The 18,595-nt window shown below is 37.7% G+C and overlaps 1 protein-coding gene across 1 annotated transcript in view; it reads right to left on the bottom strand.

Moving 5' to 3' along the window:
• The window catches only part of LOC108705157 (adhesion G protein-coupled receptor E1), a 58,780-nt gene extending 51,488 nt beyond the window's left edge, over positions 1 to 7,292 (bottom strand). The window contains exons 1-3 of the mRNA XM_041587774.1: positions 7,262 to 7,292; positions 6,394 to 6,429; positions 1,390 to 1,545 (exon numbers count right to left, since the gene is read on the bottom strand). Coding sequence (XP_041443708.1) covers positions 1,390 to 1,545; positions 6,394 to 6,429; positions 7,262 to 7,292 — 223 coding nt within the window. The remainder of the gene's footprint in view (positions 1 to 1,389; positions 1,546 to 6,393; positions 6,430 to 7,261) is intronic.
• Positions 7,293 to 18,595: the final 11,303 nt, after the last annotated feature.

Genomic DNA, 18,595 nt, shown 5'->3' with positions numbered 1-18,595 from the left:
CTTGCTATCTTGCTCCAGTCCTCTCTTGCTATCTTGCTCCAGTCCTCTCTTGCTATCTTGCTCCAGTCCTCTCTTGCTATCTTGCTCCAGTCTCCTTCTGCTACTGTCTCCCTCTGCACTCTATCCCCCAGTTTGATCTACGCCCGCACCGTCCTGTCCCATCCAAGCTGTTCCACTCCTGCCCCGTCCAGTCGGTTCCTGTTGAGTCGTCGCCCTCTTCTTCCTGCCTAGTCCACTCCTGATCTTCGCCCTCTCCGTCCTGTTCTGCACCTGATCCAGACTGACTCTTCGCCCTCATCAACCTGTTCCTGCTTTTCCCTAGGCACATACAGCTCCTGCCTCAAGGACTCGCCCTTTCCCTTCAGTCTCTACAGCGCCCCCTACCTAATCCTTGACAATAGTGCTACTCTAGCAGAATTCTGCACTGGAATCCATTTCTCAAAAGAGCAAACAGATTTTTTTATATTCAATTTTGAAATCTGACATGGGACTAGACATATTGTCAGTTTCCCAGCTGCCCCAAGTCATGTAAATTATGCCTGCACTTTAGGAGGGAAATGCTTTCTGGCAGGCTGCTGTTTTTCCTTCTCAATGTAACTGAAGGAGTCTCAGTGGGACATGGGTTTTTACTATTGAGTGTTGTTCTTAGATCTACCAGGCAGTTATCTTGTGTTAGGGAGCTGCTTTCTGGTTACCTTCCCATTGTTCTTTTGTTTGGCTGCTAGGGGCAAAAAGGGAGGGGGTGATATCACTCCAACTTGCAGTACAGCAGTAAAGAGTGATTGAAGTTTATCAGAGCACAAGTCACATGACTTTGGGGAGCTGGGAAATTGACAATATGTCTAGCCCCATGTCAGATTTCAAAATTGAATATAAAAAAATTTGTTTGCTCTTTTGAGAAATGGATTTCAGTGCAGAATTCTGCTGGAGCAGCACTATTAACTGATTCGTTTTGAATTTTTTTTTTCCCATGACAGTATCCCTTTAAAGGTATTTATTTACAGCTCTATTTAATCACACCATTTTTAGATGATATACTTAACTATCTAGTCACTCTTCACATATAAAATACCTAAGGTGTGTAGATGTGAGGGGCTGATTTTAGGGGTGAATCTTTATTCTCTTTTCAGGATATCTATAGCAGGGGTAATGTTGAAACAATCTTGATATTATGAGGCCAATCTGACACTGACACATGGACAGGGCTGTTTTGATTCCTGATGTTTTCCAATGGATGACAACACCCCCTGTGCCACTGGCCCAAATAATTGAATGAATCCCCTGAAATTTTGAATGATAAATCGGCTTATTAATATCTCTTCTTCTGCAGCTTGAGAGGGATGTACAATCTCCATGTGAACCATACAACTGTCCTGGTTATTTACTTACCTTCACATGTATTATTTTTTTCGTTATGGCAAAATTCTGTTTTGTTTTTGTTTGTCTGATAGCCAGAGTGACACACACACTTGTATCCTCCCAGAGTGTTCCTACATTGTATATTTTCTCCACAGATTTTTGGGTTCTCCAGACACTCGCTTATATCTGCATAGAAACGCAAAACACGGTTACAGGGATGGGATCTGTTATCCAGAAACCCATTATCTAGAAAGCTCCAAATTATGGAATGGCCATCTCCGATAGACTCCATTTTATCAAAATAATAGAGATTTCTAAAAATGATTTATCTTTTTCTCTGTAATAATAAAACAGTACCTTGTACTTGATCCCAATTAAGATATAATTAATCCTCATAGTTACATAGTTAAATCGGGTTGAAAAAAGACAAAGTCCATCAAGTTCAACCCCTCCAAATGAAAACCCAGCCCCATACACACACCCCTCCCTACTTTTAATTAAATTCTATATACCCATACCTATACTAACTATAGAGTTTAGTATCACAATAGCCTTTGATATTATGTCTGTCCAAAAAATCATCCAAGCCATTCTTAAAGGCATTAACTGAATCAGCCATCACACATGCCACACATTAATCCTGGTGAAAAGGAGTATGTAGGAGGGGATGGAGTTTTGTCTTTTCTCGACCCAACTTAACTATGTAACAATGTTTACATCATGGTAGGTACCCCCTATCTCATACAGAAATACCCATGCCCCCAAATACAACTCACCATGACATTCTGGGAAAATAAATCCAGGCATGGAAATGCAGTTCTCTTCTCTCACTGTAAGTGATCACACGCAAGAGGGTTTACCCCATTAGACAATGCATATATTGTTTTTCATTATGTTTCAATACATTTAAGCTGGCCAACTAAATCAAAACCACATTTGGTCTGGTCAGTCAAAATACCAACAATTTACATTTATAGGGCGAATACTGTGCCCCCTGTTATAATATATGTCTCAGAGAAGACCAGTGATCAAATAAAGCCATGAGGTCAAAGACCGGGGACGCTTTTATACAGATGGAGGCTACATCAATAATAATCATTTCCCTATCATATTCACACACAGAAGGGTCAATTTTATCGGGAGCCAGTTAACCTGCCTGTATATATTTTGGAGTGTGAGCAGAAACCGTCCACCTTATTGGTGTGTGTCCAAGTAGTACCAACCTATAAAACATCAATAAATAACTATACTATACATTTCCAAACATATAAATACAGTGATATTTACTTTTTATAAAACATGTCTGGTTCAAGCTCAGACGTGAATTCCCGTCATAACCGCAACCTGTAACATGAACAAGGAAATACATAAAAGTTGATCCTCTATACTGTTTGTCCCGTTCACTGTATTTGTTCTGGAATTCAATGACGTGTCCCTCAAAGTTATTTTTATGGTCCACTTCGATTTCCCAATATATCTGTGATAATATTGTTATACAATAGACAATTGTGCATGAATAGCCTGTAAAATAGCAATAAATATATTAAATCACAGTATTTTAAAAAATGTATCTGTGAGTAGCAGAAACTTTGCAGACGCTATATAGTTGCTGACTTATGTCTATATAAAGTACATGGGAGATGTGATGGAGAATCAGTATCAGAGGTTAGTTTTCTTTCCTGTATCATTAGAACTGCAAGTGATAGTTACTTTTCTCTACGCAATCTTTGGTTGTCACTTTGTCTCTGGCCGCAGTGCTGTAACCTAAAACAAAGATAATTCTATTACTCTACTGATCTGACCAAATGACAATATACTTTGGGATAAATCTGTGTAAATACTATAAATATATACTATAAATTCTGCAATTGGCATATAGCAAGTCTTATCCACTAAATTACATTCATCATGTATACAATACTCAACATTTTAGCCATATTAGATTCATACATATTAAATGTATCTAATGTACATACCTGATGTCTACTAAAAATATAAATAATTTGTCAATGGCAACTCTGTTATTTTATTATATCCAAGTTTTTATTATTCACAAAGTTAATATTTTTAGGAAAAACCTTAAGCCACAGGTGAGTGATTCGGCATTATGCCTTGCAGATATATTGAAATATATTCCATTACTGGTCATTTTGATGGTTCTAGCAATTGAAGTGACATTGTATAGTTTTTACTTGATGGAAGTGAGTTGTTTTTCATCCTCATTCACCAGGTAGGGGTTTGAGGTTTTAGATGGATTTTGAGATATTGGCTTGTATTATTCAGTTTTGTTTCCCACCTTTCAAGATAATAATTGAGGAAAGATTAGCAATTGCTCTTTACTACCAGACTAATTTTATTTCCTTTCATGAGAAGGTAAGCAGGGACCTTGATTCTGGGATGGCAGTGGATGTGATTTACTTAGACTTTGCTAAAGCATTTGATACAGTGCCACGCAGAAGGTTACTGGTTAAATTAAGGAATGTTGGCCTGGAACATAGTATTTGTACCTGGATAGAGAACTGGCTAAAAGATAGACTACAAAGAGTGGTGGTAAATGGAACATTTTCTAATTGGACCAGTGTTGTTAGTGGAGTACCACAGGGCTCTGTACTAGGTCCCTTTCTTTTCAACTTGTTTATTAATGACCTGGAGGTGGCCATTGAAAGTACTGTTTCTATTTTTTGTTGATGATACTAAAAAGTGCAAAACTATAGGTTCCATGCAGGATGCTGCCACTTTGCAGAGTGATTTGACTAAATTGGAAAACTGGGCAGCAAACTGGAAAATGAGGTTCAACGTGGATAAATGCAGGTTATGTACTTAAGCAAAAATAATATAGATGGAAATTATACCCTAAATGACAGTGTGTTGGGAGTTTCCTTAACTGCTTGTCTAATCCCAGGCAGTGTCATTTTGTGGCTACTAAAGAATATAAAGTTCTGTCTTGCATAAAAAAGGGCATTAACTGAAGTGATGAATACTTTTGCCTCTTTATAGGTCCCTGGTAAAGCCTCACCTGAAATATGCTGATTCTGTTAATGCTTTTAAGAGAGGATTGGAGGATTTCTTGAACAAGCAGAATATCCAAGGTTATTGTGATATTAAAATCAATAGTTAGGGGCAAATTTACTAAGGGTCGAATTTCGAAGTACAAAAAACTTCGAAATTCGACCATCTAATTAAAAAACGCTGAATTTGAGTAATGAATTCGAAGTTTTTTCAACAAATTTGGCAATCCTGCTGTCGAATAAAAATCGAACGATTAAATCTGCACTTCGGTAGCTTTAATGCACTTCGTAGCTTTAATTTGGCGAAGTATGAAGTATGAAGTTTTTTTTAAAGAGACAATACTTCGATTATCGAATGGTCGAATAGTCGTTCGAATCAAAGTCAAATGGTCAAATATAGCCTATTCGATGGTCAAAGTACCCAAAAATTTACTTCGAAATTCGAAGTTTTTGAAATTCGAACATTCATTTGAGCTTAGTTAGTTTGCCCCTTAGTGTATAAGTATATATAGTTTATGTGAGTGTATGGAGGGGTCAGTGTGTGTGTGTATATGGATGCTGGGTTTCATTTGGAGGGGTTGAACTTGATGGACTTTTTTCAACCCAATCTAATTATGTATCTAGGTAACTATGTATTAATTAGTTGGGATTTAAAAGCTTCCTTGCTGGTCCCACTAGTGTTTCTGAACAGAATATAAGTGACCATGGTTCCACCGCCCAGTTGCACACAATGCACACTTAGGGGCAAATTCATCAAGGGTCGAATATTGAGGGTTAATTAACCCTCAATATTCGACTGGGGAATGAAAATCTTTCGACTTCGAATATCGAAGTCGAAGGATTATGCGCAAATACTTTGATCGAACGATCGAAGGAATAATCGTTCGACCAAAAAAAGTTAGGCAAGCCTATGGGGACCTTCCCCATAGGCTAACATTGGGTTCGGTAGCTTTTAGGTGGCGAACTAGGGGGTCGAAGTTTTTTCTTAAAGAGACAGTACTTCGACTATTGAATGATCGAATAGTCAAACGATTTTTAGTTTGAATCATTTGATTCGAAGTCAAAGTCGTAGTCGAAGGTCGAAGTAGCCAAAAAAACACTTCGAAATTCGAAGTTTTTTAACTTAGAATCCTTCACTCGAAGTTAATGAATTGGCCCCTTAGTGATGAACAAATTTTTTCTCTAGACATGGATTTGTGGCAAAATGCTGAATTATTTCACAAAACAAATTTTTCCGTTACAAAAAAGTCGCCAAGACAAAATTGTAACTGAGACAAAAAAGTCGCCATGAGAAAAACGCCCATTGACTTTAATGCTTTGGACAAAAAAATTACTGAGACAAAAAAGTCGCCAAGGCAAAATTGTCATGACACAAAAAAGTCGCCATAAGAAAAATGGCAATTGACTTTAATACATTTGGCGTGAGAAAAACATTTGTTGACGCCCATTTACTTTGATACGTTTAACTCATCACTATGCAAGAAAATGCTCCTATAGCTTCTGAGTATAAAGGGTAAGTGAACACAGTTCTACCAGTCAGTCACAATAATGTGCATTGTTGTTAAGGGTTTAATGGTTTTAAATGTTTTAAATGCAATCCAATGTTTACTATAGGATCTATTATTAAGAAAGCTCTGAATTACAGGAAGGTCATCTACCTCAGACTCCATTTTAATAAAATAATTCAAAATTTTAAAAAATGATTTCCTTTTTTTCTGTACTAATAAAACAGTACCTTGTACTCAATCCCAACTAAGATAACAGTCCTATTGGGTTATTTAATGTTAAAATGATTAACAGATTAAGGAGATCCAAATTATAGAAAAAACCCTTATCCAGAAAACCCCAGGTCCAGAGCATTCTGTATAACAGGTCCCATGCCTATGCAAAGTACTCATGTTAAATGAGAGGCCTTGTTGTGGCATGTGAGCTTACATATTTTGACCAAATGGGGCACTAGTACCTCAATGTTAGTAAAATGTATTTAAATTGATTCACATAGGCTGGATTTGAGTTACCCACCAACCTTGAGCTCCGGTGAAGATGACTAATGCACAGGCAGCTGCAAAAAAAAAATGCACACAGGGTTACCATGTTGAGAGTTTAATTATCATTAATTATGCATGTAAAGACTTTCATTTCATCCTTGTGGATTATACCTTGGAAATTATGCCCAAACATGACCTGTATTGCCGACTAAAAAGACACACTTTTATTGGTACCCTCTTGCTAAGCAACTGGACACCTGCCATTCATAAACCAGGAGCAATCTTTGTAAATTGGGGAGTGAAAAAAAGTATTTTTTTGGGGGGGTTATTTGCATTAGAGGACATTTCCATGATGGCTGAACAAAGAACTGTGAGCCCTCCCTCCTGCCCCTTTCCTACCTGCTGGCTACATCAGGATCTAGTGATGTGTAGGTTGACTAAAATTCAACCCCCACCCAACCATAACCGGATCTGACAGAACCCCCACATGACCCTAACTTGGCATGCTCCCCTCTTTATATATCTGTGGGCAACCTGTCCCAGTGTCACAGATGGGGTTGGGGCACGCCAGCCTGAATATATATAAAAAGGCGCGCATGTAGGTGGAAGTGGGACAGTAGAAGGTTGCAGCCTGAGAACATCATGCAAAATTCAGCCCAAACCTGCTTGATCCGCAAGCTTCGGGATCGGGATCCCTATGGCAGGTGGTATGAAGAGACAGAAGAAGGCTGCCCTGCAACTGAAGCTCTTCCCACATTTTTTTCATTTAAACTATGGCAGGGGTAAAAATCCCCATAATAGCCTAAACATTATTAACTTAGAATAAATGCAGGTATAATTGACCCACGCTGCTCTACTGAGGAGTGTAACTGCAATGCTTCACTATACTCCCCCAACTGCACTTACCTATCAGCAACTGTCCAACCTGGATCCTCATCCTGACACGGCTCTGCAGCAAGTTGGTCCATTAAAAACACAGAATGTGACACAATTAGTGAAGTTTAACAATAAAAAAACACTATGTGATAGGACCGGAACTAAGGGGTAGGCAGAAAAGGCAGCTGGCTAGGGTGCAATGATATGGGGGAGCTGAGCAGCTACCTCTAAAATTGTTTTCTGCCTTCCCCTATCTGGGTTTGCACCCCTTACTTCCCTTCCTTCCCTCTGTCACCCTACGCTCTGTCACTCTCCCCTTCCTCCTGTCACCCTTCCCCCTGTTGTGTTCTCCTACCTACACAACCCACTACTCCGTCTCAATCTCCTCCCCTCCGTCGATCTTTCTCTCTTCCCGCATGTGCGCAAGGGGGCAAAGCAGGGTGGCCGGCCGAGTTGTCTAGGGTGCCTGGCCGGTCTGGCCCTGTTCTCTCCCCTTTATTAGCAAATGGACAACTTTATTGATTCACTTCAGTTAATTTGCTTTACAACCCACAGCAACCAGTAATTAGACAATTTGGCAAAGCTAATTGCTATGGTTATACAATAATTTGCATTGGGTGCATTGATGCTACATTCAAGGAGACATAGACAAAAATGTGTTACAGTAGAACCCCCATTTTATGTTTTTCAGGAGACCAGAAAAAAATGATGTAGAATCCAAGAAAATGTAAAATCAGGGAAATGTATTATTCATGATATATAGGTGGGACCACAAAACAACAATATAAAATGAGGGGAAACTTAAAATCAGGGGATGTAAAATGAACGTTCTACTGTATTATATTGTTCTTGCAAGAAATGCAATGCAGTTTCAGAATCCCCGCCATTGTCTTCCAAACAAGAGTGAGCATAATATGATGCCAACAATGTCCTACTTCCACTGATAATGCTCCCGGTCAACAATAAGCACCAGGGAGCCTGTGACCAGAACTATTTAGGAGGAAATCAAAATACTTATTTTCATATATTTAAAATATAAATAGCCTTGTTGAAAGCCTGACCAAAATGACTGACTGATTTGGCACACTGCCTCGGGATTATCTTTGACCAGTCAGTCTCCTTCTCTAACCAAAACCTACTGTTTCTTCCTCTATAATATTGCCTAGATTTCTATCACAAGTAAAACACTAATCTAACAGGTCTTCTAGGTTCCCACCTTTCTTCCCTGCAATCATTCTAAATTACTGCTGCTAGAATTCTCCTAAAATCTCCTAGGAGGGAACCTGTCTAGCCCCTGGTTTAATCACTATCATGGCTGCTGGTTAAACAAAGGATAACATACAAAACCCTTCTTCTAACATTCAAAGCTCTTCACTATATTTTCTCCCTTGTCTCTCCATTCCTGGCCATCTCACGGCCACCGCCTTTTTAAACCACAACTGCCATCTCTCATCTTAGAGCTTTCATTTTTACTGCTCCTTCCTTCTAAAATGATATTCCTGAGTTCTCCATAGGGAGCACTCTCTACTTTTTGGAGCACTGGAATATTACCTTCCCAATCTTCTAATTTATGGGCCTATGGCCAAATCTTTGTTGTCATTATGTGTCTGTATGTTATCCACCCACTTAGAATGGAAAGTCTACAGGGATTCTTACAATCACACCTAAACGTGCTTATTGGCATCTGGATGGAAATGAAAGTACATTTCTAAATTCTATAATTTAGCAGTTATTCAGCTGACAAAAAGCTAATTTGTAGTGAAAAAAAAAAAGGTTCTGCCAACCAGCATTATCTGAATTCTAATATATTGTATTAGACCAGGGGTCCCCAACCTTTTTTTACCCGTGAGCCAAATTCAAATGTAAAAAAAGTTGGGGAGCAACACAATATTAATGAATATAAACACTGTAATAAATGTTGTAAATCAGCAATCCGGAAGGCTAAGAAAAGAAATGAAGAGTTAATTGCGGTGGAGGTGAAAACTAACCCTAAAAAGTTTTTTAAATATATTAATAGTAAAAAGATGCAGGTTGAGAGTGTTGCTCCATTAAATAATGGTACCAGTATGGTTGTAACAGATACAGATAAGGCAAATGTGTTAAATCAGTTCTTTTCTTCAGTGTATACAATAGAGGAGTCTGGGTTCACAGGCTCACTTAATAACTGCACGAATGATCCAGCTCAATCTAGTCAGTGGCTGACTCAGGATATGATTCAAAAAGCTTTAATACAAATTAATGTAAACAAGGCTCCAGGGCCTGATGGCATACACCCCCGGGTTCTAAGAGAGCTTAGTTCAGTTTTAGACCAGCCCTTATTTCTGATTTTCTCAGATTCACTGTCATCTGGTATGGTGCCTATGGATTGGAGAAAAGCTGATGTTATTCCAATATTTAAAAAGGGATTACGATCTCAGCCTGGCAATTATAGGCCAGTAAGCTTGAAATCTGTGGTGGGCAAATTATTTGAAGGCTTGTTAAGGGATCACATTCAAAATTTTGTCCTAATGAATGGCATTATGAGCAACAATCAGCATGGCTTTATGAAGGATAGGTCATGTCAGACGAATTTGATTGCATTTTATGATGTGGTAAGTAAGATTCTGGATAGTGGGGGGGCAGTAGATGTGATCTATTTGGATTTTGCCAAAGCGTTTGATACTGTGCCCCACAAACGACTGCTTTCTAAACTAAGGTCTGTTGGGCTTAATGAAGTCGTTTGCACATGGATAGAAAACTGGCTACAGGATCGGGTACAGAGGGTGGTTGTTAATGGGACATTCTCTACTTGGAGTAAGGTTCTTAGTGGGGTCCCCCAGGGCTCAGTATTGGGTCCACTTTTATTTAACTTGTTCATTAATGACTTAGGGGAGGGTGTTGTAAGTAATGTATCAGTGTTTGCAGATGACACAAAATTATCCAGCCCAATTAATTCCATCCAGGATGTGGCATCCTTGCAACAGGATCTTGACAAACTGGCAATCTGGGCAGCTAAGTGGCAAATGAGATTCAATGTTGATAAATGTAAAGTCATGCACCTGGGATGTAAAAATATCCAAGCCACTTATACCCTTAATGAGACTGCACTAGGCAAATCCATTATGGAAAAGGACCTTGGAGTCCTTGTAGATGATAAACTTGGCTGTAGCAAGCAATGCCAGTCAGCAGCATCAAGGGCAAATAAGGTCTTGAGCTGTATTAAAAGGGGCATAGAGTCACGGGAGGAGGGGGTCATTCTTCCACTGTATAGAGCACTTGTAAGGCCCCATCTAGAATATGCCGTACAGTTTTGGTCTCCATCACTCAAACAGGACATTATTGTATTAGAGAGGGTACAGAGAAGGGCAACTAAGCTGGTAAAAGGTATTGAAAATCTTAGCTATGAGGAAAGACTGGCCAAATTGGGGATGTTCACGCTGGAGAAGAGGCGCTTAAGGGGAGATATGATGACTATGTATAAATATATAAGGGGATCATATAACAATCTCTCTAATGCTTTATTTACCAGTAGGTCTTTCCAGCTGACACGAGGTCACCCATTCCGATTAGAAGAAAAGAGGTTCCGCCTAAATATTCGGAAGGGGTTTTTTACAGTGAGAGCTGTGAAGATGTGGAATTGTCTCCCTGAATCAGTTGTACAGGCTGATACATTAGATAGGTATAAGAAGGGGTTGGATGGCTTTTTAGCAAGTAAGGGAATACAGGGTTATGGGAAATAGCTCATAGTCCAAGTTGATCCAGGGACTAGTCCGATTGCCATTTTGGAGTCAGGAAGGAATTTTTCCCCCTCTAAGGCAAATTGGAGAGGCTTCAGATGGGTTTTTTTGCCTTCCTCTGGATCAACTGGCAGATAGGTAGTTAATAAACAAAAAAAAAAAAAAAAGGTTGAACTCGATGGACATGTGTCTTTTTTCAACCTTACTTACTATGTTACTATGTTACAAGCATAAAATAGTCCCTTGGGGTGCCAAATAAGGGCTCTGATTGGCTATTTGGTTGCCCCTATGTGGACTGGCAACCTACAAGAGGCTCTACTTGGTACTATACTTAGTTTTTTGATGCAATTAAAACTTGCTTCCAAGCCTGGAATTCAAAAATATGCATCTGCTCTGAGTACACAGAGAGCAACATCCAAGGGGTTGGAGAGCAACATGTTGCTCGCGAGCTACTGGTTGGGGATCACTGTATTAGACAATACCCAGTGACAAAATGGAAGGCAAATGGTTTGCAGACTATGAATTTCAATCTGTGATTTTCCTTATGTTTCTACAACTCCCAGCAAGCTAGCACAGGCAGGATGAAAATGACAACTTTAGAATAATGAAAGATTTAAGATGACTCACCTAAAAGACTTAGCAACAACCTACCTAAGAAACGTAACAATTTAGCAAGAAATAGCCCTCCGTACCTGGGTCATTGTCCTGACACAGTCCTGAAGCCGATCAGTCCATTACAGAGACAGAGTGAGACAATTAGAGAAGTGTAACATTATAAACCCCAAGTGTGATAAGAACAGAGAGATTAGCTCCTCCTCTGTAAAGCAAACTTTAAAGGGGTATAGGATTATTATATATATAATTGATTATAACTAGAAAGATTCTTATTTCAGTATAATGAACCTTGCACAGGTATGGGACCTGTTATCCAGGATGCTTGGGACTTGGGGTCTTCTGGATAACGGATTTCCATGATTTGGATCTTTATACCTTAAGTCTACTGGAAAGTCATGTAGAACATTAAATAAACCCAATAGGCCGGTGTTACTTCCAAAAAGGATTAATTATATCTTAGTTGGGATCAAGTAAAGGTACTGTTTTACTATTACAGTGAAATAGACATTTTTAAACATTTGGATTATTTGGATAACATGGACTCTATGGGAGATGACCTTTTTGTAATTTGGAGCTTTCTGGATAATGGGTTTCCGGGTAATGGATCCCATACCTGTATTGAATGAAATTTTTTTTTACTTACTTAAATTTAATTAGTAATATTACCATATATTATGCAAGAAAAAGGGGCACAAGGGGAATCCTTGACATGTTGTTGCAACTGGTACAATTACAATTTTCCCCCTGTTTCTTGCTGTGCCTGGTTAGCGTTGCCACCTTTCTTCTGGTTAAACTCCAGACTGGGGGTGGGACAGTGACATTGTGGGGGTGAGACCATGACATTGGGGGGGCGGGACTGTGATGTCACGGGGGGGGACATCAGGGGTGGGGCTATAATGTGGCAATCAGCGATTGCCCGATTGTCGTGTCAATCACACGGAATCCTGCCGGGTTTTACCAATTTGGAAAAAAGGGCAGGTAATTTTGACCCAGGGCAGCACTTTAAAAAACCAGGCTGTCCAGGTAAAAACTGGACGGGTGGCAACCCTATGCCTGGTGCTCACAGAACAGTAAAAAGCCACAATGGCTACACTGACACCCGGTGCAAAAACATAAGAATAAGCACTTTATGTATGGAATTTTGAAAGCATTTTTACATTTTAGAACTATAAGGAGTTAAAAAGAACAGGAGTTTATAACAGAGGGAGTTAAACCAGGAATAGCAGGAGAAATCCACTTTTGACACAATTTATAATATCAGCAGACTGGACACATAATGGATTGGTATTTAAGAACAATGAGTAAGTTCGGAATTCCAATTCGGAATTCCAAATTCTGATGCTAATTGCACTGTGCTGCCATTTAGTAATTATCTGTATTAATTACTAATCAACCTTATATTGTGACATTTATATTCTATGTGTACTGTATATTGTGAGTGGGTCCCTAAGCTCAGTAAGTGACAGCAGCACAGAGCATGTGCAGTGAATCAGCAGAAAAGAAGATGGGGAGCTACTGGGGCATCTTTGGAGACAGAGATCTTTACTGCTAAAGGGCTGTGGTTGCCTTGGGCTGGTACAGAAGCACATAAACTAATGTCCAACATTTCTAGCTACTTCTTTGGTTACACTTTAGCTCTTCTTCAATAAACATCAGCCGTAATTTAACTGAAGTTAGGTCTAGAAATAGGTTCTCAGGTGATAACCAAACTTTTACTAGAAAGTTGTCCATGGTGGTCTGCTTGTTGTTTGAGGATTCCTTTTTTGTTTTTTTTATTTATTTTTATCCACGCTCTAATTGCTCATTGTTCAAAGATCTACCAAGATGTCTTGAATACAACTCAAATAAATAGATGAAATAGACATTAAACGGCAGATTTATCAAAAAAATTCGAAATACAAAGTAATTTTTGGATACTTCGACCATTGAATAGGATGCTACGACTTCGAATTCAAATAATGGTGAAGGTATTTGGTTGTTTGTTTTGACTGGCCATTTTACTGTGGACAGAAAGCATTAGAAACGTTCACCTTGATGTCTAACAAAGTTTTCCAAAATCTTGATGTAACTGTGAACCCCTTTCCATAAGCACTTGATATGGAAAACCATGCAGTAGTAAAAATGCTTTTATAACTGTTTCTATTGTTTCCGTAGCTGTTACTTTTACACATTTGGATAGGACTCAAATGTATTTTGACTTAAAGCTACTTGGAAATACAGCCCAGTGTATGATAAAGTCATGTAGGTTTGAACCTGACCAATAAAGAGGCACATCATAATAACTTAGGGGGTTATTTATAAACGGGACTTTTTCGAGGCATCGGTTTTGCTGCCGAGAACCCGCAAAAAGTTGCAGTAAAAAAGATGTGTTTTTTTGGGGGTTTTATTATACCCCAAAGCTGTTCTGAAGTCTGAATCCAAAAATACGCCATCTATTTCATGTAAAAGTCAATGGCAGATGTCCCCTTAACCATTTGAAGATTTTTAACCCTCACGAAATGTACAGAGTTTTTGGGGTTTGATTCTGGTTTTTCAGCGAAAACGCAAATTTTTCATGTTTTTTGGGTGTCAGACATTAAGGGGCAGATTTATCAAGGGTCAAAGTGAATTAGAGGGAATTTTCGAAGTAAAAAAAATCGAAATTCGAAGTAATTTTTGGATACTTCGACCATTTAATAGGATGTTACGACTTCAAATTTACTTCGATTCAAAGTAAAAAATAGTTTGAATATTCGACCATTCGATAATTGAAGTACTGTCTCTTTAAAAAAAACTTCGACTTCAATACTTCGCCAAATTAAACCTGCCGAAGTGCTGTTAGGCTATGGGACCTTCTACAGCATTTTTCTAAGTTTTTGAAGTCGAAGTAAAAATCGTTCGATCGTACGATAAAATCGTTCGAATCCATCGATTTTACTTCGACTGTAGAATAGCCAAATTCTATGAAAAAAAGTTTGAATTCGATATTCAAATTCAAAGTATTTTAATTCAATGGTCGAATTTTGAAGTATTTTTAATTTCTAATCGATACAATTCGAAAAAGATGTGGTTTAACCTGACCCGATTGTTTTGAGTTTTTACATTGATAAATAAGGGCAAATCGTGGATTCTAGTTTAGTCTGACTTTTTATATTCATAATAGCCCCTAAATGTTTCTCAGTCCACCACAGATGTTAAATGAACACTGTCTTCTCATGATTATGACACTTAGAAGACTCTATTCTAACTGTATTTGTCAGCCAAGGCTTACAATGTGGTAGTTGCCACTCAGATACAATAAAAAGCCAAGGCATTTTATATTAATTGCATTGTATGATTGCGTTTTTATTGTATATAAAGTATATTATATTTCATATACAATAAAAAGATTAGTGCAGAAAAGTAATATTCCACATGAATCAAAAATGTATATGGATTTCAAACCAAAATGAAGAGAAGCTAAAACTCTCCTTATCCACAACATGTTAAAAAGGGTATAAGTTGAGCAAAAATCCATGGGAAGTACATATTTCCAGCCAGTGTTTCTACGGTGATAAAACATTAGTATTAAAGCTCTGCACAAAAAGGGGAAGAAAGTAATTTGGGTGAGGGGGAAACAATTTCTAAAGAAAATAAAGAGGGAAGTCAGGGCTAAGATTATAATTATACGTCAGGCTTTTGCCTGCTTATTGAATACCACCATTTGTAAAAGATATTTGCTTTCAAACAGATGTCCATTAAATGCTACCTGCTAGCTTGTTATTATGGGTTATTAGACCTGCTTCAGAGCTGCAACTCTTGTTACATTCATCTTTCTTTTTTAATTGTAACTGAGATTCATTTTAGAAGAAATTGATTAAAGATAGAACAGAATAACCATCAAGAGATGCTGTTAAAATAATTAAAATTGAAAAACAATTCCTAGGAAGACCAAGATTTGTTTTGAATAAAGATGTTTGGAAATTTTTGAATAAAGACAATTCTATATTTAAAATCTTGCTGAGCCAGTTGTTCAGACTGGGTAGGTGTGTTCTCTCTGACTTAGTTAATAAAAGTTTAAAGGAAGTGTCTAATTTGAAAGTATATATAAACTCTCGTAGCTGGAAATCTGCAGTCTATCTTTTTTTTTACAGTAAGGGGGTTATTTATGAAAATCTGAATTTTTCAGATTTTATGATAAAAAAGTCTGTCCAAACTAGAATCCACGATTTAAACTTATTTATTATTAAAAAATCACGATTTAATCAGAATGGGGGAAAACTCAATAAAATCAAGTGAAAACCCGAATCGTTTTCCCAAAAGATCCGGAAATAGTCGGATTTTTAGGCTAATTACAGCGCAGACCACAGAAACTTCCAAATAGCATAGGGACCTCTCCCAATGACATATACAACCTCGGAAAGGTCTGAGATGCTAGATTTTTCAGATTCAGACTTGTTGCAGCATCAGTGTATAATAAATCTCGAAAAATTCTCGTTTTTTTCCCCACTAAAAATTTGGATTTTATTTTGGCATTTGGACTTTAATAAATAACCCGCTAAGTGTTGTGGATGAGGACCATCAAATCCCTGATATTGAACAATGAATTACCTCCCCTGGTTTGCTAAGTTGGCAGGTTCAAAAGATGGGTTGCCTAAAATAGCAATCATAGGTGAGTAAGATGTAAGGATAATTAGATATTTAGCTCTCTTAATTATTATTATAAAAATTAATATTACCCATTCAATTTTAACCTGCCTAACTGCAAGTTGACCCAGAGGAAGGAAAAAAACCCCATCTGAAGCCTCTCCAATTTGCCTCAGAGGGGGAAAAAAATCCTTCCTGACTCCAAAATGACAATCAGACCAGTCCCTGGATCAACTTGTACTGTGAGCTATCTCCCATAACCCTGTATTCCCTCACTTGCTAAAAAGCCAAAACAAAACTTTTTGGGGTTAGTTTTAGCCTCTGCACTCTTCATTTCCTTTCCGGATTGCTGTTTTACAACATTTATTACAGTGTTTATATTCATTAAATGCAGCTTCTGTCCCCACAGACTTGTAGTTTTTAAATGCCTTTCTCTTCTTTCCTATTGACTTCTTTACTTGTATATTAAGCCACATAGGGTGATTCTTAGAGCTTTGACATTTACTCCTTAAGGGAATAAATTGAGAACAGTAACGATTTAATATCTTTTTTGACAACCATTTCTGTTCTGTGTTTTTAGCTGAAAACATAATGCCCCAATCAATGCTCTGAAGGACAGCCCTCAAGGCACTTAAATTAGCTTTTCTGAAATTCATGATTTATGTTGTTCCAGTATATATTTGTTTTTTTTTCATATTCAACCAGTATATATTTGTTTTTGTACCAGACATTATGGGGCCCATTTACTAAGGGTCGAAGGGAATTTTCGAATTCAAAAACTTCAAATTTTGAAGTAATTTTTGGGTATTTCGACCATCGAATAGGCAAAAAATTTGATTTGAATTGAAAAAACTTTGACTTCGAAATACGAATACTGTCTCTTTAAAAAACTTAGACTTCAACACTTTGCCACCTTAAACCTGCCAAATTGCTGTTTAGCCTATGGGGGAGTGTTTGGCTATGGGGAAGGTCCCCATAGGCTAACATTGTAACTCGGTAGGTTTAAACTACCGAAGTACGTAGTCAAAGTTTTTTTTATAGAAACAGTACTTCGACTATCGAATGGTCGAACGATTTTTAGTTCGAATCGAAGTCGAAGTCGTAGTCGAAGGTCATAGTAGCCTATTCGATGGTCGAAGTACCCAAAAAAATACTTCGAAATTTGAAGTTTTTTTACTTTGAATCCTTCACTCGAGCTTAGTAAATGTGCCCCCTAGTAAATGTGCCCCTAAATGATATAACATTATGGCTGCTATTACCCAGGGGTTCAATGACTTGCACATTTTCTATAAGTTCTGTGTCATTTGAGAACACTAGATCCAGAATAGCATTTTTTCCAGTTGGCTCCTCAAAAACCTGTGCCATAAAATTGATCCAAACTAAGATATAATTAATCCTTATTGGAAACAAAACCAGCCTTTTGGGTTTATTTGATATTTACATGATTTTCTAGTAGACTTTAGGTATGAAGATCCAAATTATGTAAAGATTCATTATGTTGAAAAACCCAGGTCCCAAGCATTCTGAATAACAGGTCCTATACTTGTACTTGATACTTGCAGTGATATGTGAAGTAAAAAAGAACCCACACACTGTGGCTTATAACACACATACTACCGTACTAAACAAAATGGATACCGACGACAACCCTTAACAATACACACAATGCTAACAAAACAGTTATAACCGAGCCTAGGCGGTCTTATCCATTGATCTTAGCTACTTTTAATTTAATTCAAAAACCTTGGCTAAAAATATTTTTTGTGGGTGGTGGAAATAATCCTTGCTCGGTTCAGCTCTGTCTCCTTCTCTGTATACTAAACTCTCAGGAGACCATGGAATTGTGGTTTTATAGGATATATTAGCTTCTCAAACCAGCTTAGGGCCCAGCTAAAAACTGAGACCACAGTCCCGGTTACTCTGCCTTCTCCATCTTTGTGGTGTCCCAGGGATAGAAACAATTTAGGCAGCAGTTTTGGGACAACTCCACCTCTCTCATTTCATTTTCCTCCTTTTTTCATGAATTTGAGCATTGATTTTAGTTTTTATCCTATCAAATGGCAGTCTATTTAATTTAATCAATTGAACCTTACTTTTCACGTAGGAGTATTAACTAATACAGCACTTATCAGCACTTTATATTTAATGAATCAATTCTCTTCATTGATTATTTCCTGTAACAATCAATTTATTTTTTAACATAGTAACTATAAAATAAGACTTTAGTCATCATTCGTGGTAGCACTTAACTAATCTGGCACAACATAATTGATTAATTTGGTAGGGTACAAATCTGTGTGAAGAGGTCCCGACTGAATTCTATGATCTATTGCAATATAGATCTTTTTGGATTTTTTTTTTTTTTTTTAATATTTAGTTAACTTATTGCACTGCACTTTATAACTTATTGCACAGCACCTTATAATTC

This window comes from Xenopus laevis, chromosome 3S (assembly GCF_017654675.1).
Source record: "Xenopus laevis strain J_2021 chromosome 3S, Xenopus_laevis_v10.1, whole genome shotgun sequence".
In the NCBI taxonomy this organism is placed as follows: Eukaryota; Metazoa; Chordata; class Amphibia; order Anura; family Pipidae; genus Xenopus; species Xenopus laevis.
The sequence above is the reverse complement of the archived record's forward strand: the minus strand, read 5'-3'. Positions and strand labels throughout refer to the sequence as shown.